Below are 21543 nucleotides of genomic sequence, written 5' to 3'. Positions count from 1 at the left end.
ATTTCTTGGGCCTGTGCAGTTGCTTGGCAACCAGTGGAAAGTGGAGAGGCGTAGTCCCGCCCCTTCCGCTGTGCCCCATGGGACCTTGTTTTGGAAAAGATATGTATTGCAGTCAATGGCAAGAGATGCGTAACTTTTTGATCCCATTTGAAGTGTGTTATCAACTACACATTTGATGTTTGTCTATTTAAAACACACTCCTCCGCCAAAAAAAGCAAATAATAAAATCCACACGCAGTATTTCGTTGGACCACTCTTAGCTTTGATTACAGGACACATTCACCGTGCCATACAGTGCATATGCAGTGTCACATTTTTTACATCCATAATTGCATTAATTTCAGCCAAGATCTTGTACTGATGATGAGAGAGTCAGATCACTGCATAAAGTCCTCTCCAGCACATCCCAGAGGTTGTCATTGGGGTTCAAGGTCAGACTCTTCCACAAGCTGGATGAGCCTGATGATTCCTAGCATTGTCCAATCTGAACTCAACAATTGTTTAAAACCAGTAGGAACCTACTCACTGCATCATTTGGGATTAAAGGACTCATTGCAGCTGAAACATACTAATCACTGCAGTAATTATCCAGTGGAAAACTAGATTTGGCCAGGCTGTAAAGAAGTCATAGTTTGGGTTAAAGATTGCAAAGCACCATCTACACTGATGAGCCGTAACATTTTGACCATGAACGGAGAAGTGGTAATGATGTTGATTACACTGGGTTACAAAAAAATGTTTTTTGCAAGTTGTCTAGGTTTTTTCAACTGAATTAGGACCATTTTGCACCGCTAAGTCCAAAAATGACATCTGTTTTTCTCAATCAGGTCAGGTTTTTTTGCTAATTTGATTTTGAAAAATTTGATCTTCTCACAAAATTGATTTCATTTTTGTGACTTTATCAGTTGATTTTTTATATAGTTCTCACCCAAAATAGGTTTTAAGAGAAAAAAAAAAGTCATTTTCTAACAGGATTCCTGTTAGGTACAATGGTGTATTCACCGCAGATGTAGCAGAATACGTCAGGCTTATTTTTGCAAGATCTTCTAGTCGAAGCCATTTCATTCACCTGTAATATTAAAAAAAACCATTAATCATAAATTGGCAAAAGTAAAATCTTCAGAACTCGTTTATTGCAAGGAATATGAAAGAATTTTGTATCATATGATGTGAAAATGCCCATAAATGTAAGCAAAAATGTTAAAAAGCCAGTATGTAACATAGTTCAGAAAGTTGACCTGATTGAGCAAAATTAATGTGATTTTTGGATTCAGCACACCAAAATTATCCTAAATCAGCTCAAAAAACTTCAACAATAAATTTGTTGTTGACCAGTGATATCAAGCTAGTAGACTTTGATAACAGCAATAATAATAATTTGTCTACAATAATCACAATGAGTTTTTTTTTTTTTTTGCCCAATCATACCGCTGTAAAAATGACGTCTTTTAAAGAAGAAGCTGCAGCTACACACTTGTATTTCACTACAAAACTGATCTTCCATCATTTTTCTGGACTCCAGCAGCACCACTCAAGTCTTTGAATACAAAATGGTGCAGCACAGATTATATAAGTGTTCAAGAACAGTCAGAGCTCCAGCGTTGTTTTGTTTCTCTTGTGCGAGTACAGAGGAGTACTGACCTGCGCTACTTATAGGCAACATATAACCATTTTAAAGGATTTTAACACGTATCACTGACAAACATTAGTCACATCCCTCCACACACACTGCTGAAAACTCCTGTGTGACATCTTGAATTTACAGGGTGGGGAAGCAAAATTTACAATGAACATTTAGTTGTTTTTTCTCAGCAGGCACTACGTCAATTGTTTTGAAACCAAACATATATTGATGTCATAATCATACCTAACACTATTATCCATACCTTTTCAGAAACTTTCGCCCATATGAGTAATCAGGAAAGCAAACGTCAAAGAGTGTGTGATTTGCTGAATGCACTCGTCACACCAAAGGAGATTTCAAAAATAGTTGGAGTGTCCATAAAGACTGTTTGTAATGGAAAGAAGAGAATGACTATGAGCAAAACTATTACGAGAAAGTCTGGAAGATACTATTAAAGAAGAATGGGAGAAGTTGTCACCTGCATATTTGAGGAACACTTGTGCAAGTTTCAGGAAGCGTGTGAAGGCAGTTATTGAGAAAGAAGGAGGACACATAGAATAAAAACATTTTCCATTATGTCAATTTTCTTGTGGCAAATAAATTCTCATGACTTTCAATAAACTAATTGGTCATACACTGTCTTTCAATCCCTGCCTCAAAATATTGTAAATTTTGCTTCCCCACCCTGTACCAACTTAAAACATGCCAGTAAACCGTACAGCAGCAGTCTGAATATACGCTGTACATCAAAGGTACTAATCAGGCGTGTGGTTGTTAACGTCGGTTGTCGTATTTCCTCTCCAGATGTCAGCAGTGTTTGTGGACCTCCCAGCGCTGGCCCAGAGCCTTCAACAAGTGCCTCTTCACCAGAGACTCAACCTGGAGGCTGAGCTGGTTCAGGTACGCTATTAAACCACTCATTTAGAAATCAAATCCTTTAAGCCTCTCCCAGCTGACCCAGCAGTCGGACAGTCTTACAGCCTCTCTTTATGAGACAATTAAGATTGAACTCTCCCTTCCATACCTTCTCGTCTGTTGAGAATCGGGTAGTTTGTGTCTCCGAAATCAATGGGAAAAAAAATCTCCCAGGATTTGACTCATTCCTTTTTTCCTGGAAATCAGCATTTCAGTGTCTTTTACTGCACCACTAAAAATGAAAAATACCAATCTGGTAAATCGTGTAAATCCCAAACCCCGCATACCACTGAGTTTGGAAGAATCGAAATAGCTCTAAAGCTTAATCCATACTTCAAGTTCTTCATCATATCTAACAAAGGAAAGCATCAAATCTTTTAGACGCTGGAATCTGCAATGTTTTGACCCCAGCTGTCTGTTAAAAATTCTAGTTACTGCTAAAATAAATGTTTCTCTGCAGGTCATTGAATACAACAGGTTCATATTGAAACTTGAGCAACTTCTTTATGTATAATGTGCGATCTCTGGGGTGTTGGTATTTCAGATATTTTCTCTCTGCAGCCATCTTTTCTCCTTGGCTTTTGAAACCATGTGAGATGTTTGAATGTATTATTTTTATTCTGTTGTTTTATTGGGTATTGGTTTATTTATTTATTTTTTTTAAATTGTACAGCTTCTTATTTATTTAATTTATTCTTGTATTTTATTCTTTTATTTAGGTTTTATTTATTCTTCTATACAGCACTGCTTTTTTTGTACAGTTCTGTCTTTTAATCTATTCTTGTATTTTACTTTTATCGTGGTTTTTATTATTTATTTTATCTTCTGTACAGCACTTTGGTCCACTGTGGTTGTTTTTAAATGCTTTACAAATAAAGATGGATTGGATTGAATAACTGAAAAACTACACATTATAATCTGAAAGCTATACCCAAGACAATTCTCTTCCACAACTCTTAGTCTGAATCTGTATTCCATATTTTTATTTTTTTATTTTATTTTTTACAGCTACTTCATCATTATGAGATTGCGATTGTGAGAAAAGTCACACACACGTTGCATAACATTATCAACACGATTAAGTTCTTGCTCATCCAGAAGTGAGAGGGTATTTTCATTTTGTTCCCAAATTTGTCATATTTGGTGACCTCAATGTTCAGTCATTTTAGATTTGGTATTTACACTTGCACCTGTTCATACTGGGATAATAGCGCTAACGGTTCTGACACTGATAACAGTAATATTCTATTGATGATAGAAACATGAATCTAAATCCTGGAAGTATGTTTTAAGGGTCAAGGAACTGATTAATGATTTACAGTCACGGAAAAAATTATTAGACCACCCTTGTTTTCTTCAATTTCTTGTTCATTTTAATGCCTGGTACAACTAAAGGTACATTTGTTTGGACAAATATAATAATAACAACAAATATAACTCATAGTAGTTTAATTTCAGAGCTGATATCTATCCATTATCCATGTTTTCTTGATAATAACCCAAATCACTTCAGTTCTTACATCAATATCTATGGCATTGTACTGCCAAAAACAGTGCTTTTAGGCATTTCATGTTTTCTTTTCTGTCTGTTTTAGTCACATGATACACACAGGAGTTAGTACTTGATTGCATAACCATTGTTTTTGATGACTTTTGATGGTCTAATAATTTTTTTTCGCAACTGTATGTGCCTGTGTTTTCACAATTTGAATAATTCCACTAAGCATCTGCAGTACCGGATTATGTAAAAAATATTGTAGTCGGCGAAATGACGAAATCTCGGTACATTGTACACTGATGAAGAGATGAAGACTTAAGTTCTCTTCAAAGGTTGATCCAGTTGTGTTTTGTGTTGTTTCAGGTCTCGACGCCAGTAGACCTGCCCGCTCTGACATCCAAACAGGAAATACCCAAAAAGACCACGTTTACTCCTCCATTCACAACGTTTAAAGGCCCAAGTACCGTCCAAACTGTCCCTGTTGGTCTAAACCCAGCATCAGGAACAGTGTCTCAGGTTTCCTCAAAGACTGCTGAGCTGCCAGGGGATGATGATGATGATGATGGTGATGAAGAACTGGACCAGCTGCTCAATTTACAGAAGCCAGTGTCGGGGGTTTTCGGAGACCAGGGTACCAGCTTCACAGATGGGGAAAAGGACGTCTCAGAAAAGAGTGAGTACATTTAAGATGACCCAGTACTTATGGTCATTATGTAAACAACCCAAACTTAAGATTTAAAAAAAAAAAAGTTGATTATATACATTTTTACTCATTTTTGCTTCCATAGACCCTTAAAAATGTAAAATCCAACAAAGAGAATTTCAGAAAAACCTTAGAATTGGTAAAATACTGTGACTTTGACAGGCTTTCATGATTAATTGGATTTAGTGCCTAGTTGAAACCTTTTGCAAGAAAATCCTCAAATTAGGAACTTAAACAGTGTCTGCATGTATCAGACACTGTTCTGAGTCCAATTCCACCCACTGCGTGATTCTGAAAATGGCAACAAAGTTGGAAAGAGTCTTAGACGGCGGTGATCATTGTGTGAACGTCCCTGTATGAACGTCAGACAGGAGTAGTTCAGGGTCAACCGGATGACGGAATTACAAGAGACGTGCAGAACCATGAGACTGAAAGGTCTGAGGTTTTGTGCTGGTTGTACCACCTGATGAAAGCCCACATAAAAATCTAAATCCATTTATGTGTACTCTATATTTAGAGTATTTATATTTGACACTTCTCCTTGCCGTCATACAGTCCTTTCCCATGAACGGAGTCCTAAACTCTCTTAAACTTATGAGTTCACAGATAAAAAGAGCAAATTTACAGCTTGGGTTTGTGTGTCACCGAGCCAGTTTACTCGACCAAAAAATTCAATAACTGGGAGGACTGTGTACGTACATTGCAACAGAAGACTCAAACTCCTTACTATTAGCTTCCACTGATGTTAGACTATGCGACTTCTGTTTTCCGTGATCTCTATGACAGGGGTATACATAGTAATACCAGGAATTATGTCCGTCTTTCTGTCCGTCCGTCTAAGATTTTTGTCCAAACAATTTCTCAAAGACTATTCACCTGATTGTTTTCAAATTCGACACACATTTTCTTATACCACAAAGAGAGGTGCAGTGCACAGTTTAATGGCGGAATTTCAATGTTTTTGATTTTTTTTTTTTTTCTTTTTTGACAAATTTTTGAAAATTTTAACTCAAATTTTGTCTAATTGATTTCTGAAGACTTCACCCAATTCGATAGACAAAGTACAATCACATTGAAAGTTAAGACTCGAGCAGAACAATGTTTGTCTTTGTTTGACTGAACTACCCAAAAAGGACAGTAATTTAGTTTAATCTAGGTTCCTATTATTATTATTATTATTTGTTTTTGTTTTTTTTACACATGCGCAGATGTAAAAGAATGAATATGCATACATGAAGACATCGGAGTATTGGATAGAAATCTAGGTGTGTTAATCAATTTCTCATAATCAGCTTACTGCCATTATCTGATAAAGAATATCACATTATGCTGTTTTCATGAGCACTTGAATAATTTGATAACCCAGGAAATCTGATAATGATCAGAGTTTTAGCGTGCATGTACACATTCTCACTGTGGTTATTTATTGGATTATTATGGATTCAAATTGACAAACTGACTGAGGCAGTGCTTTCACCAGGCAAAAATCTCCACTGTCCTGCGTCTTTAGATTCCCACAGAAAATTTACAATTGAATCATAAAATTCAGTTTAAGAGTAATTCGGCTTAAAACCATGTTTAGTATCGCTTTAATGCCTTTTAAATCCTGTGAGCCTTTTTCACCAAATTTAAGACAAGTTTCATGTGGAAATATGTTAAGTGGATGAGACTATCAGAAGTTTGTAAGGTGCAAGTGTAAAAGAAAATAAAAGTTACCTTATGAACTCGTAGGTTAAAGTCTTGTAACAAGTAAAATGTGGACTTTGATGTAACATAACTTGAGTTTGGCAAGAAATAAAAACATGGATAGTCAAATTTAATATTTGACTCGTAACGACTAAAATGTGTAAAATTTAAGTGCCTGAAGGTACCCAGCTGCTGTAAAAAGAAACTCTACCATCACCTAATACTGGTCCATATTCACATTAGTAGCATCACCGCAGTGTGACGTGTCCTACAATAAGTTCAGAGTGATACAAAGATTTCAGTTTAACTTGTTGAAACCTGCAGGAACATCGAGTCTGTTTACATGCACATAAAACACTGACCATTATCTGATTTCAGGTGTTATCAGATTATTCAGGTGATCATATAAACATACACTGTGACAAATCAGATTAACACACCTGGATTGCTCCCCAATCCTCTAATATATTTGTGCATGTATACTTGTTAATCTGATTGATTTTATTCTTTTACATCTGCTCACGTGTTTGAAAAAAATAAAAACATCGCAGAAACAGAAGGGACATAGTCAAACATGAGCAGAAGACACAAATAGGAAGTTTGATTCTACACTCACTACGTACTCTGCAAGAAATCCAGCAATCGGTTGAAACATCTACATGAGGGCTTTTCGGTTATCACATTTCTGCAGTGCATGTAAACACATCAGGTCCGATCAGATACTCCCAGTTAAAGTAAAATACACTCTCTCCTTTGACACATTCTTCCAATCTGCAGTGTGTGAGGAAACAGAGGGAAAAGAAGAGAAGACAGAGGAAGAGGAGGTGAAAGACAAAGACGTCACACCACCAAAGCCTGCATCTGTCAAACAGGAAATGACTGAGGAGGACCTGGAGGACTGGCTCGACAGCATGATCTCCTGACCCTCAACGAAGAAACTAAAGGGGTTTATGTTGCACTGCTAAGTTGGATGAAATCATCTGTACGTCTTCTGAACACGCTCGACAGGCACATGAAGGTCTTTTGCATGTCAGACGCTTCTTTGGCCTCACTTCTTTGCCTGATTTAAAAAGTGGCAGTCAAGTTTTTTTTCGATCCAGTTTCCTTGACAGAGAGAGAGAGAGAGACGACATGTTTCGATGAGTTGACAGGACAGTACATCTTGGACGTTTGAGAGAGCATGTCAAAATGTTCCCTCTGTACCTCATGTTTCCGAGAAAGAATCCTGTGTTCCCTGTGAAAGTTACACACCACAGGAGTGTCGCCGTCAGCTGCCAAAGGGACAGACAAAGAGGAAAACATGCTTCGGACAACACGTCAGGTTTATTGCGTCAGTTACTTTATTCATTTCCTCCCTCTCGTCAAAAGAAACGCAGTTTTTACCAAAGCTTCTACATACATACAAATGGCCATACAATAGCAGGTAACCATTTTGTAAGTGTTCAATAAATCCTTAAACCAACTTATTTTTTTCTTAACTTCTCCTCAGCTTGTGGGGTGGGTGTGCTGTGGAAAGAAGTGCAGGCGGGCAGGACACCACAGCTCAGGAACAAAACCAAACTAAGCAACATTTACACAAGGATTATCTAGATTTTATACAACAAATGGTTTCTATTTTTGACTTAAAAGCCACAAAACTAGCTTCAGCTAAATCTGCTTGTAACTAATCCAGAACTAGAGCACTGCTTGTGTCAGGAGGGACAAAAATGTGTTGTTTTTTTTTTTTGCATAGTTTCTCATAAGGCACTTTGGCACTTAAACACCTCTGCAAGTCATCTCTGGTCCTTGAAAAAAGAACAAAAACATCCAAGACCAGAGGTGACTCAACATTTCATTCGACAGATTTCAACCAGCTTTGAAAGGCAAATCAGGTCTCACATTTGATTTGATGATGACGACTGGATCAATACACTAACATCCTGGCATTCATCTAGAAATTGTGCATATTCAGACATTCAGTTGTCATGCTGTAACCCTTCATGTGTATCAAATGTCTACACACAACAAATTGTGCAACAGGTTGGGGTTAAGCAAGTGAAAAGGCAATGTGAGTAAGAAGAATCAAAAGAAGGATTTTGCATAAAAGAGGCGTCGTGGCAAGTGACTGTTTTCTGTTACGTGGAAGAGGATGCACAAACCGGAAATGTCCAATCATCAGTCAGTCAGTCAGTAGCCTTAAAATCAGATCCTTGAAGAAGTTATGTTTGTGTTAGGATTCACGATGATTTGTTACTTCACATTTTTAACACCACAGCAGCAGAGAAAGTCCAGTGAGTGTCCAGGTTCTGTTAACAGGGTGAAGTCGAGTTCAGTGTCTCTTTCAGATCGAAGAATAAGTAGAGAGGGCAGTTCGGGGCACTCACTCAGGGCTGCCGTCTCTAACCCAACTGGTCCTCATATTGCTTCCGGAAGCAGTCTCCGGTAGGGAAGAAGTCCCAGCATCTCTCCTGGTACATCTTCCACACATATGACTCCTGGAGGTAGGAACAGACTTAACGTCACTGGTTTACACTGATTATGACAGTCTTTACCTGTGGCTATGACTGGGTCCTAACATTTACACCCCTTTAATGTTCACCTCAGACTGACCATAGTTCCACAAGTACTGACTGGAGTGTTTGGTCTGTATTTGCATTACTGATGGGCCTTTCTTTCTGATTCCCTGTTTGACTAAGTGTGAACTGGCCTTGTTTATGCTGTTGAAGTTACTGCATGACTACTCATACTCTAATGTGTCAGTGGACAGAAACTTGACCTTTCTCAACAATGCTTTTATTATGAAACATCTGCACTGACTTAAGATTCTGATCAGGCAAGGAAGCTGCAGGAGGATGAAAACAAACTGAAAACCTTCAACGTCTTTTCTCTCGGTCCAAATCAAAAGATAAAATATAAAAGACATCTGAACCGGGCAGCTTTTTATGGAAAAGAGAAGACACTTTTCTGAGCAGCGATAGGTAATTACAGTTATCATTCATGTATTTAACCTCTTACCTGTGTGAAAACCCCTGTGATTAAAGTCTACAGCCCAGAAACGGACATGAAGTTTTGCTGAATAGCTCCAAAAAACTCAGTATTCAATGTTTGTACATTAACAGCAGACTATAATGTGGATTAGATTTAATTACATTTACATTACAGTGACTAAAATCAGATAACACTTCAGATGACCTTTAAATGATTATATGTGGAAATCTACCTTGTACTTAACTGACGGGCACATTATATCAGTTTATGATAAAGGACTGGTTTTGTTTTGTTTGATTGTGTGACCCTTAGTCATTATCTGAGACCTAGATGTGAATTAACTGCTGGTTTTTATTTGAGGAAATGCAATGATTGAATTGATAAACAATTTCCTGGATGGTGTGAGTCACATCTCACACAGTAGGACGTGCCTTAGACCTGGTCCAAAGTGCAGGCCTCACTGTTCACAGGTGTCGTACTGAGTGTCAACAGATGTTTTTTTTTCTTTTTTTTCCCTTCAGAAGTATTTTCTGTGGAATTTACTCAGAATGTTGTGATTTTCAGAGTGAAGAAGACTATTCCTACATTAGGTTGTGTTTCAAGAAAGAGGGTGGACAAAAGTCAGTCCAAGTTGATCACTTAAAAACTATCTTTCATTAGTTCTCATTTTTCTTTCATTTCAATTTAACAAGTACAATTATTACATTATTAGAAGAATTTCTAGTTCTATATAAGTTTTTATTTAGTTTTTAGGTATTACAAGGAAAGCCTTAATTTACAGAAGCTGAAAGAAGTTTACACATTTAATTATAAATGGAATAATTTGTAAATAACATTTGTCATTTTATTGTTTTACACCATGAACTGTTAACATTGAAGAAAACAAAGCTGATTTATCTGTGACTGTATTTTGTAAGTTTGTTTTGGATTGAATTGACAAAATTGTTTTTCATTCCTAATCATAGTTTTAGTTTTCATTAATAAAAAAAAAAAACATTGCATAACTCTGATAACTCACACTTTTGTTATACATTTATCTAATGTCATATAAGTCACCATTAAAGTATTTCCTGAACAGCCAATCTTGTGCATTAATGTAAATGTAACGCTTGTGTCTCAATCTCTGTAAGGAACTTCTTTTTGCAGCCTGAATATCTGCAGGGAAACATCTCTACTCTCTTCACTGAATTTGTGATTTTCAGATGGACAACAAGAAGTTAATATCAAAAGAGTCCAAGTAAACCCACGCATTGCTTCTTCCTTCTGCTAAGCAGTACTTGTGCAACGTTTCAACCCACTTGACATGTTGCATAAGTAAAACATACTGAAGTAGAAGTCAGTGTGCAGAGTATAGTTTTGCTTTGCCGTCTTCAGAGTGATCACACATGTATGAAATTGCAGATGCTTCATTTATCACTACTCCAACTCCAGAGTATATATTTTTAACTCTTTGCACAGACCTGGCCGGTGTGTTCAGTCTCATCCTTGTTAATCAGGTACATCAGGAAGAACCTGCACAGAGGACGACAAACACCAGTGACATGACCATCTGTTTGTAGATTTATTATTCCCCTGTTTGTCGATTCACTCACAGGTAGTTGGCAAGGTTGTGCTCTTGTAAGGTATGGGTTTCAAACCCGTGAGGCGTTCGATCAAAGTAGTCATTCCCAATACCGCAGATGAAGCATTTGGTCTGGAAAAGAAATTAGTTTAGATGTCAACAATTTAATAAACCACTGCAACAGCTCAGCCTCCTTCATGTGTTTGTATTAGTTTAAACATTTGTCTTTTGCAACTAAATCTGCAAAACAGCTGCAGTTCCCTCAGAAAGTTACAAAGTCTTATAGTAAAGTACAATAACACTGGTAGAAATGATCTGCCCCAGATTACACGTGTTAAATCTTGCATACTTTAAGATGAATTAGAAAACAAATGATAAATGTGCTGATTAACTGATGTTTTCAATGTATCTGTTAAATTCTTAACACATATATATTGGTTTATAAACTTCCACTAGAAATAAACTGAAAAAAAAAAAAAAGTTTTGTAATGTGCAGACTGTTTTTGGATCTGGTAGCTTTGAGACAAATGTTCTTTTTGAGTAAAACCCATTCTCTCATTAATTCAGTTTAATTTGTAGAGCCCAATATCACAAAAGGTCACCTCACAGGGCTTTACAGGATTTAATTCACACTTTGATCCAAGAGTATCATGGAAACTACAGCCAACCAGAGTTTTGATTCAAACTTATTTCACTACTTTTATTCTGGAGGCATTTTACTTGTAGACCAGTGGTATTAGATGAAGCTGAAATACTGCAGATACAGAAATAAGGTGACCTCAATCACTTATAAAATCTGAGACAGGGAAGCCTCAGTATTTGGCAACAAGTTCTAACATGTGTAAAAGCATCTTAGTCATGATTTCCAAAACTAATGACCTTACTAAACCAATTATTACTGTTTTAAGGATAGTTTTAATGTCATACAATTCTGTCTCATAACCTTTTTTCTTCTTAAAGTTTTACATTGCATTCATAATGGTGTTTAACTGGTTGAAATGGGTAGAAAGCCTGTTTTTGTGTTCGAACAGACCCAGGTCTTACCTCCATGTCCTCCTTCACCTGCTCCTGCTGGTCTCTCAGTTCACCAAAGGCATCAATGATCAAACCTGAAGGAGGATGTAACAGACTGTCAGAGTACAGACCTATTACACCTACAAAGGCCTGAGAGGAAAACAAACACGCACCTATAGGACGTGTGATTGTGACTGAACGTACCCTGAATGATGGCCAGCAGGATGACGATGACAAAGAAGAAGAAGGTGATGTCAAAGAGGATGCGGTAAAGCTCATAGGGGTCTCCAGCTGGGTCCTCCAACTCGTCTCCAATACCACCTCCAGCTCTCACACCCACATACATGTGGAACATGTAGCACTGTAAAGGAAAAACAACAAAAAAACAGCCAGCTGAAATGTTGAGCAGAGCTGCTTTATATTCTACTACTAGATTACCTCAGATTGAAAGCTTCATTTTTACCATCCCTTTCCAAAAAAACTCTGCAAATTAAGCCCACAGTGCTGCAGAGGAACCATAAAAATGTCAGATTTTCAGTAAGGAAAGGATGTGCCACTTAAAAACTGTAGCATAAAAGCTCTTCAAACTGTTGAAATGTGTAAACAGCTCTTTTTAGTAAAGAGTTAGATGATTTGATAAGGCTCCTTTATTTGAAGCCATTAAACACTTCGGAAAGAATGTGAAGGACTGAGGTACAGCTTTTGGAAATTGAAAGATTTCACTAATGGAAAATATTTGCCTCTCAGCCCACATTGTGTCCTGATGAAGGTCAGCAGCGATGGCGTCGCAGACAGACATCCAAATTAAAAGTCTCAACCATCTTTTCCAGCTCCAGGTGTTTGTCCTTGTTAAATGACTGCAGTCCATTACCGCCCACAGAAAGCCGTCCTCACATTAATTCAGAGGGTGGACAGACGTACCGTCATCATGTCGTCACATTTCATATCGGGCTCGTCCTCATCCTCGCTCTTATTGTAGAACTTCCTGAAGAAGTTGAAGGCCACCACGGTGTAGAGATAGACGACCACGGCCAGCAGACCCACAGTCAGCACAAGCTACAAGGAGGCCAGAAAAGTCATTAAAATGGAGCTCTTACACTGTCTGAAACCTTTTACATGACCTTTATGTAACACTAGTGACAATTTGAACAGAGACTAAAGGAGGAAGCCTTTTCTCAACCTTCTAGTTGGCACAAATAATTGCAGCTCTGTAGTTGTACATTCTGTCAAAGATGGTCGTCTTCTTTTTTTAACTAAACTGGAAAAGTGTAATCCTTTGTAAGATGTCTAGAGCCAAATTTGAGATTTCAGGGCTGCTCTCACAATGTTATTTTCTTTAACTTTTTAGGCCTTTTAAATACTTACTGTTTCTATTTAAAAATGTAGAAAGAAATGTACAAACAGCACAATTCAAATGTTGATTAGAAGAAACAGATATAAAGGAAAAGGAAGGAAAAAGGTGATTATAATGACACAATAAATACATAAGTATTATATAATAGGTATGGTTGGGGCTTCTTATGTACATTACATTCCACTATTGTGGAAATGTTAAACTGCATCCTTTTTTCATATGTTTCAAGGCTTTAGATGTTATATATGTAAATGCTGGTTTCACATTCAAGTATTCTGATTCATGAATAACCAAATCCTATCAAACTACTATTACAGATATTGGCTGTTCATTGCCAGAGTTTAAAAATCAAATCTTTCTTTACTCCCCCTTTCCATATTTGACACGACTGATTTATTTCCAGATAAAAATAAATCATCTCTATTTTCTGACAACAATCCCTTGGAGACACAACAGTGAAAAAGTCTTAATTAAATAACAAAAAATCTAATCCAGTTGCTTTTTCCTCATGGGTTTTGTGTCCTGTGACCTGTCTGTCTTCTGGAATGAATCTCTTTTTTTTTCTCCAAGACTTAATTTGATTACGTTTGTCCCCGTTTCTTTATTTCTGATCACGTCGCATGATAATGTGATTGCAAAAATAGGTATTCAAAGAGCAATTACTATTGAAACCTGACAGTACAGTCTACTGCCTCCACACAGCTGCAAACACATGAAATGGTTCTTGTTATTTTAAGGCTTTCTAGCTCTATGTAATAATAACTGGAGACCCTGAGTCCATGTTATATTAAGTGTAAAGTGACTGCGTTGACTCCCTTTCCTGTTCTCTGGCTCCCTCTGCTGGTCGATTCACGTACCTGTTTGCCGTTGTGAGTGACAGAGGACAGGATGGTGCGGAGGGTCTTGAAGCCCATGGCGATGTCCAGCAGATGAGCAGCAAAGAAGAAGTTGTTGAAGTGTCCAAAGATGGACATGGTAGTGTACCAGATCAGATACAGGAAGGACTGGGAAAAAAAGGGGGTGGGTTTATAATAATATTCAAACATGGTTTGAGAGTTTATTTTATCAGCTTTAATATACAATGTTAAATTCTACAGTGATTGACATGCACTTGGACGGTGACGAAGCATTAAATATGATTAAAAACTATGTGAGGAAACAGGTGTTCTGTGTTATTTTTCTCTTATCTTACTGTTTTAGGTATGACTGCCAATTGGAATGATGCACTTATGTATGTGTATGCGTGTGTACATGTGATTATATGTATATCTATTTTTTTTGTGTGATATCTTGGTTAATGTCTTCACACGTGTATGTAGGTATGTTCAAATTTCTTGTCTGCAGTGACAGACACATTGATTTGCACTTGCTTTCCAGTAAAATAAAAAAATGTTCTAGAAATAAGGCTTTTTCTCATTTTCTTAGAAATATTTTGTGTGTGGTGTTCTAAATCGGTCATCTGAAATGTTATTTTCTGATTTTTAGTCACTGCAGGTGTGTGTGATACTTTTTAAACAATACTGTCATTTGTTTGAAGTGCAACAGGAAGAGAATGGATACACAACAAAGGCTCTGTTAAGAAAAAAATATATATTTATGTGAGGCAACTACAGTTCGCACTAAATAAATATCAAACACACTTACATTATCGGTCAAAACCACGCCCAGTTTCCAGATGTGGTACTTGGTATCGATGGAGCTCAGCCTGGCAGAGAAAAAAACAAGACTCACATGATACGTCCTGTTATAACCATTACCACCATCTTTATCTGACACATCGATTATGATACTTTAAATCTAATGTGTTGAAATGGAAACAGGCCACATGTTGCAGTTCTTTCAGGACACCAATTACTGATTAAATACTTCTGTGTACTTTGTTTCATTTAGCAGTTTCATATTTAATTCTTCACATTATGCTTTAATCATTCCTAAACACTTCAATCTCAAAATTTGGTTAAAAATCAACTGGACGTGTCATCATAGCTCATCGCTTAATGCTCGTCTTGTCTGCTCTTGTGTGTTTCCTGTCCATCTGTGTTACTTGGTACATACTTAGTAGTTGTTTTAGCAGTCAGTTGCTTTGTCTTGCTTTTCTTAGCTTGTTTGATTCTTTTAAACTCATGCATTCTCATATATTAGCATATATTATCATTGTCCTTCCTACAATAATTGCCAAGTAATTTTTTCAGATTTTTCAAGAAAAACAAAAAAAATGAGTAGATATTGAGTACTTGATGATTTACACAAAAAAGTAATTTTGTCACAAATGAATAGGCAATTATTTTTGGAAGGTGACTCTAGTACTCTCCTGAATTCACCTAAATCTGTCTGTATAGTACTGACTGTTTTCTACTAAAGTTTGACATTGTATTCCTTTCCATGCTGCCTGTGTCAGTCCTTTAGGATTTTGCTCCATCTGCTTTTTCTGCGCTGACTTTATTGTTGCTGTCTTGTTTTTGTGGCTAATTCGACATCTAACCAGGGGACAGACATTGAAAATTAGCCATTTGTCCCAAACTGGCACATTGACAGTATAGTCGATGTGCAGCAGTGCTTCAGTATTCAGCCCTCATTGTATTCCTGTAAGTAAAATGATGTTTTTCATTACCGTATTTGGCTAGCAATCTCAACGTCCAAGCCTGTTTTCTGTCTCAACACCACCATCCTCTGTCTAATATTAAGAGAACAAGTGGTGGAGGTCTCACCAGGACAGCAGGGAGGCTTCCTTCTCCACAGTCTCCACAGTGGGGTCAAAGTCCAGAGCGCTCTTATCCAGGCCCAACAGCTCAGCGATACGTTCAGCTCCATACAGGTCACTGTATTTGTTGATCACCTTAAACAAAGGAATAACAGTTAGAATCTCATTTTGATTTCAATTTGAAAATGTCTGAATGTCTTGGTATGACTAGAAATGTAGACAGACTGGATGTAGCAACACATTTAGTTTCATTTTACATATTTCAGCTGGTTAATTGGCTGTCAGAAGTTTGACTTCAACAACACAAAGTCCATTTTATTAAAGGTCACAGTTTCAAAACTGTCAGTTCACTCTCACCTTGCGTTTGATAAACTTGTCCCAGTAGTTGCTCGGGAAAGACCTGCAGTTGAAAAGAAAGCAGTGGAATTCAGTGTAACTGTTAAACCTCGAAGAGGATGCTTGCTCTTTATCCAAATAACTTTTTCAAAATTGCTGTTTTTCCCCAAGACCTTGACTTTATGTACTTTTATAGCTGTGTGCCTACTTTTTTGGTTGAGATTTTACCTGTTGTGTGTAGTAGAAAGTTCATTTTATTAAATGTATGAATGAATGAATGAATAAATGCATAATTATATTTTACTGACAGAAACATTTTCAAAACATATGAAAATCACAAAAGTGCATAGATATCACACAAAAATGTTTCACTAGAGTCATTCCAGTACTGACCGGTTAGTGAAATCATACCAGGTTTTTTATCTGCTTTCCTTGTGTATTTCTTATCTTACAAGATTATGAGCCTTTGAGCATGCTCTAAAATTCAACTATGAGAGAAACCTTTTCCCATACTTTAAGACTTTCACACAAAATTCCAGAGTTTTCAGCGTCTGGAAAACAGCGTTTAGAAATTCCATACCTTTAAAGACTTTCAAGACCTGTGAAGGCACCCTGCTTCAAGTGGACTTCGTTAACAGCCTGTATTATTTTAGATTCAAATCTGGGGCCTGTATTACAAAACTGGATTAAGAGGTTAGCTAAAGATGTTTCTATTCCCTTCACATCTAACACAAAGAGCTCCTGGGTTTGCTGGTACTTGCTCCTGATGTCATCTACAAAAATGTTGACTGATACTACATCTGATCAGGAATGGATTTAGTTTAATCAGGAATGAAGTGTAAATGCAATTTGATTTCAGATTTTGCTGCATTTAAATAGAGATTTTTATTTACATTAAATCTAAGCATTTTTACTCATATGTGTTCAGAAATTAGCTAAAAACTGGAGAAGCTAGGATCTGTTCCAGTATATTAATTCATTCAAGTTGCAAATACAGTTGGATCATAATGAAAATGGATCTCTTTGAAAAGAAAAGTATGAAACATTTTCCCTAAAATCCTAAATAGACTCTTAAATCATAATCCTTTTCAGTCTAAAACACACACAAAGACCATTCAGCCTCTGACCTGTCACCAACAGCAGAAATGAAGAAGCTTGTCCTTCAGTTCCAGGTTGCCTCTATAATTATTCTCCCCAGGACCCAAATTTACATCTTTTCTTTCGTTTGTGTCGTTACCTCTTTGGCATAGTTTTCATCTTGTTGCATCATTTACATCTTACATCCATTCTTTCCACATCCATCATGTAACCCAGCACATCCAGCCACCCACCCACCCAGCACCTCACTCCTGATCCCACTGATTACATCTCATGACCTTTGACGTTTATGTCTATATTTAGGTTTTCAGTTGTAAAATACATTTTATTTGTCTACTTGTTATGTGTTACAGCCTCCGGGCCAAGTTGTGACATTATGCATAAAACAGATGTGGATTTACTTGTGTAAACAAAACTGCTCTGACTGAAAAATAAAATGCTATTTCCTGATTCTTTTTAGCTTCTATTTATTTATTTACACCACTCGCTTTCTCCAGTGAGTTTAAAACTTGCTTGACCATTGCTCCATTTGCAACTTATGTCACATTCTGACACTGATTTCCTCATGAAGAGAAACCAGCAGTGACTCACTACTCCCTATAGTGGCCACATAAATCCACCAGACTGACAGTGTATATAGATTTAGTGCATATCTCTACAATACAGTACCTTGGCATCTTTATCTTTAACCCATAAAGACCCAGTGCTACTTTTTTGACAGTTCCAAAATCATTTTTTCTCCCAATTTAACATTTCTTAAGTGATTTGTGACCATATATCATAACATTATCGTCTCCATTTTGCATTTTTTCCGTGACAAACAGGTATTTTCCTATATTTATTTTGCTGATCATGTACTTTAATCACCATGCTGAGATTACATTTGAGGGTTATCATATCAAAAACAGAGAAAACTTGAGAAAAAGTGTCTTTTTCAAGAAAATATTTTATTAACTGAAAATAAACCCAGCATGTCCATCCACTGTCATTGATCAAACTCCATGGGTTTTACTAGTGAATCAATGTTGTAGAAGATGACTGGATTTCCACGGTAACTATGGAGCCTCTGAACGTCCAAATGGGTCATATTTCATGACCATGAAAAGACAAATAACTACATTTTACAAAAATTATTTCCATTTATTGATAAGATTAGTGGATCTAAAGTTATTAAACATTTTAAATCAATAGATGCTTTTAGTCGCTGGTGGATGTTTGGGTCTTTATGGATTAAATTGATTCTAAAGACTAATGATACTTTTAGGTTATTTGTTTATATTTACATGTAAAAATACTACATATAAACCCCTAAACTTTACTTCTTCAAATCTGAGTATTGTGTTGCAGACTGATGTAACAGTAACTCACGGCGTGTTAATGACGAGTCGATCCCACTGGCCTTTGATGTCATCATCAGATGGCTGCTCGGTGATGTACAGACCATCAAATTCAAGCTTCCTGGCGATCTCCTTCTCCCTCTTAAACACCACTAAAGGAACCTGAATGCACAACATCAGCATGGGTCAAACTGCACAAACATATGGGTAAGTGTTGACCGCCTGTTAAAGCACTCCCAGCAGATCTCCGTACCTTCAGGCAGTAGTATCCGACCAGACAGAGGAGTGAGATGACGGTGTGGAAAATAGCTAGGAAGCGAAGCGTTGGAAACATGTACCCGGTGCTCTCCTGAAGCACAAACTCATCCATGTCGAAGAGCGTGTTCTCATCATCTTCCTCCTCATCCTCACTGCCCCAGCGTTGCTCATCAGGAGCTTCTTCATCAGATTCACCAGTGACCTAAGAAGGAAAGAGTATTTATTAATAAAACACAATAAGGAAGTTCAGTGAATGGTAAATATACTTAGCGCCATTAAAAACGCACAGGTCAGAATAATATGTATATTTGGAGATATATTAAATTAATTGGTTTGGGGTTACCTTCATATTAAAGAGGGAAGCATTGGTCATTCGAGAATGAATTGTGGACAAATTGTGATCAACTTAACATGTTTAAACAGTCACTGAATACAGGTACTTAGAAATTTAAAGTGTCATCATTCAATATCGGATTTATCTACCTATGGCTTCCAAACAAGCAGTGCAGCAACAACGCATAGAACCAAGTCTCATGATCCTGTCCTGAGGGATCCGATCCAGTCTGGCACTCAGACGACTGATTATACTGCCATGCCAGCGCAGACGGTGAGCGACTTCACCACGGCTCAGACCTGCTCGCAACATGGCAATGATACGTTCTCTCTGTTGTATCATAAGTTGTGGCATTTTGACCTGTCAAAAACATTTGGGCGTTTTCTTTGCTGCCTTTATATCGGCTATTGACCACACATAAAGTTACCAGTCAAGTGGGACTGTACAAAAGATTCAACTCAATGTCTGACATTAAGGGATTAGTCCAAACGCTGATGTCACACGTGTAGAGAATGAAAAAAACACAGCTGTTAACTGTGTTACTCATCTCGTGAGCAACATATACAAAATAGGCACCAGAGCAAATCCTTTTCTGGAAATTACACCACATGTTTGGACCGTGCGTTTTTAATGGTGTTAAGTATATAATTGAATAACTTAAAGGTTATAAGTCACAAAGATCAGAGATTTTACTCCTGTCCAAATGAGCTACATCAGTAATCATTACTGCCTAATGTCAGTAAAGATTAACGTGACTTTTACCTTCTGTAAAAGGATCCGGGAAAATGACCCCAGGTAATACTAATCCCTTGCAAACAGACCAGTAGTTAATATGTATGTAGATATTCTGTCATATCCTGTTTACAAGTGGTTTTTCAAGCATGGAGGGTCTTGAAGAAACACCACCCCTCCCACTAGTTTTACTGGAACTGTAATTCTAAGTACTTACAGTCGTGGAAAAAATTATTAGACCATCAAAAGTCATCAAAAACTATGGATATGCAATCAAGTACTAACTCCTGTGTGTATTATGTGACTAAAACAGACAGAAAAGAAAACATGGAATGCCTAAAAGCACTGTTTTTGGCAGTACAATGCCATAGCTATTGATGTAAGAACTGAGTGATTTTGGTTATTATCAAGAAAACCATAGAAAATGGATAGATATCAGCTCTGAAATTAAACTCTTCTGAGCTATTATTTTTTGTTATCATTATATTTGTTCAAACAAATGTACCTTTAGTTGTACCAGGCATTAAAATGAACAAGAAATTGAAGAAAACAAGGGGTGGTCTAATAATTTTTCCGCGACTGTATGTAGCTTTAGCTCCAGATTACCTTGTAGAAGAGCAGAATGAAGTTGATGGCGAAACACACAAACAGAGCCAGGAAACGGAGGTTGTAGAAGTTCCGAGCCAAGTAGTTCTGTCAGGAAAACATTTGGCAACGGTTAAACCAAGTACATTACCATTCATATGAAACACAGTGAGTATAAAACCAGCCAACCTAAAATTTAGATCCCCCATTAACAAAGACAGGGGTTTAGGAATTTTTAAAACATATAATTAAAATCATAATATGGCCAAGACTAACGTCCACATCACAAGAACTGGGATTTTTTAAAATTGTAAAACGTGTTGCAACAGAGGCCAACAAATGCATAGACTACAGATCTAAGGGAAATATACCTGTTTGGCCAAAATTACTTATTGATATTGAATGAAATGCAAAAACTAAAAGTCGTATTCTAATATCTGAATATCAGAATTATTGCATATCACCTAGTTATACTTTGCAGGTGTGGGGCTCACCAGTATCTTGTTCATATAAACATCCAGAATGGCAAAGATACTGGACATGAAAGCAGGAGCCGCCTCCTTGGGCTGACTGGATCGAGCCTTGGGTTTCTCCTCCGCCACCGGTTCCTTGGCCTCCTCCTCCTCCTTCGGCTTGTCCTCCTTCTCCTTGTTCTCCGTGCTGTACCAGTCACAGTTGTTTTACTACACATTTCCTTTTAATATGTACGAAATAATTCTTTTCCTGTGTAAAAGCTACTCACTCTGCTTTTTCTGGTTCGCTCTCTGGGGTTTCAATGGCAGCTTTCTTTTTCTGAACAGAACACACATTCACGAGGTATGAGTTTAAGTGATAATGAAA

The 21543-nt window shown here is 37.2% G+C and overlaps 2 protein-coding genes across 2 annotated transcripts in view; one reads left to right on the top strand and one right to left on the bottom strand.

Annotated features, from left to right (window-relative positions):
* The window catches only part of aven (apoptosis, caspase activation inhibitor), a 58234-nt gene extending 48972 nt beyond the window's left edge, over positions 1–9262 (top strand). The window contains exons 4-6 of the mRNA XM_030128742.1: positions 2429–2524; positions 4401–4710; positions 7204–9262. Of these exons, the coding sequence (XP_029984602.1) occupies positions 2429–2524; positions 4401–4710; positions 7204–7349 (552 nt within the window). The 3' untranslated portion in view covers positions 7350–9262. The remainder of the gene's footprint in view (positions 1–2428; positions 2525–4400; positions 4711–7203) is intronic.
* ryr3 (ryanodine receptor 3) overlaps positions 7753–21543 on the bottom strand; it is a 173101-nt gene continuing 159310 nt past the window's right edge. The window contains exons 94-108 of the mRNA XM_030128736.1: positions 21446–21495; positions 21198–21363; positions 20725–20811; positions 19048–19254; positions 18826–18956; positions 16381–16423; positions 16031–16158; positions 14967–15027; positions 14180–14326; positions 12890–13024; positions 12173–12329; positions 11999–12063; positions 10986–11086; positions 10854–10905; positions 7753–8900 (exon numbers count right to left, since the gene is read on the bottom strand). Of these exons, the coding sequence (XP_029984596.1) occupies positions 8805–8900; positions 10854–10905; positions 10986–11086; positions 11999–12063; positions 12173–12329; positions 12890–13024; positions 14180–14326; positions 14967–15027; positions 16031–16158; positions 16381–16423; positions 18826–18956; positions 19048–19254; positions 20725–20811; positions 21198–21363; positions 21446–21495 (1626 nt within the window). The 3' untranslated portion in view covers positions 7753–8804. The remainder of the gene's footprint in view (positions 8901–10853; positions 10906–10985; positions 11087–11998; positions 12064–12172; positions 12330–12889; positions 13025–14179; positions 14327–14966; positions 15028–16030; positions 16159–16380; positions 16424–18825; positions 18957–19047; positions 19255–20724; positions 20812–21197; positions 21364–21445; positions 21496–21543) is intronic.

The sequence above is a fragment of the Sphaeramia orbicularis genome, chromosome 24, assembly GCF_902148855.1.
Source record: "Sphaeramia orbicularis chromosome 24, fSphaOr1.1, whole genome shotgun sequence".
Taxonomy (NCBI): domain Eukaryota; kingdom Metazoa; phylum Chordata; class Actinopteri; order Kurtiformes; family Apogonidae; genus Sphaeramia; species Sphaeramia orbicularis.
This window is presented reverse-complemented; position numbering and strand designations above follow the sequence as displayed.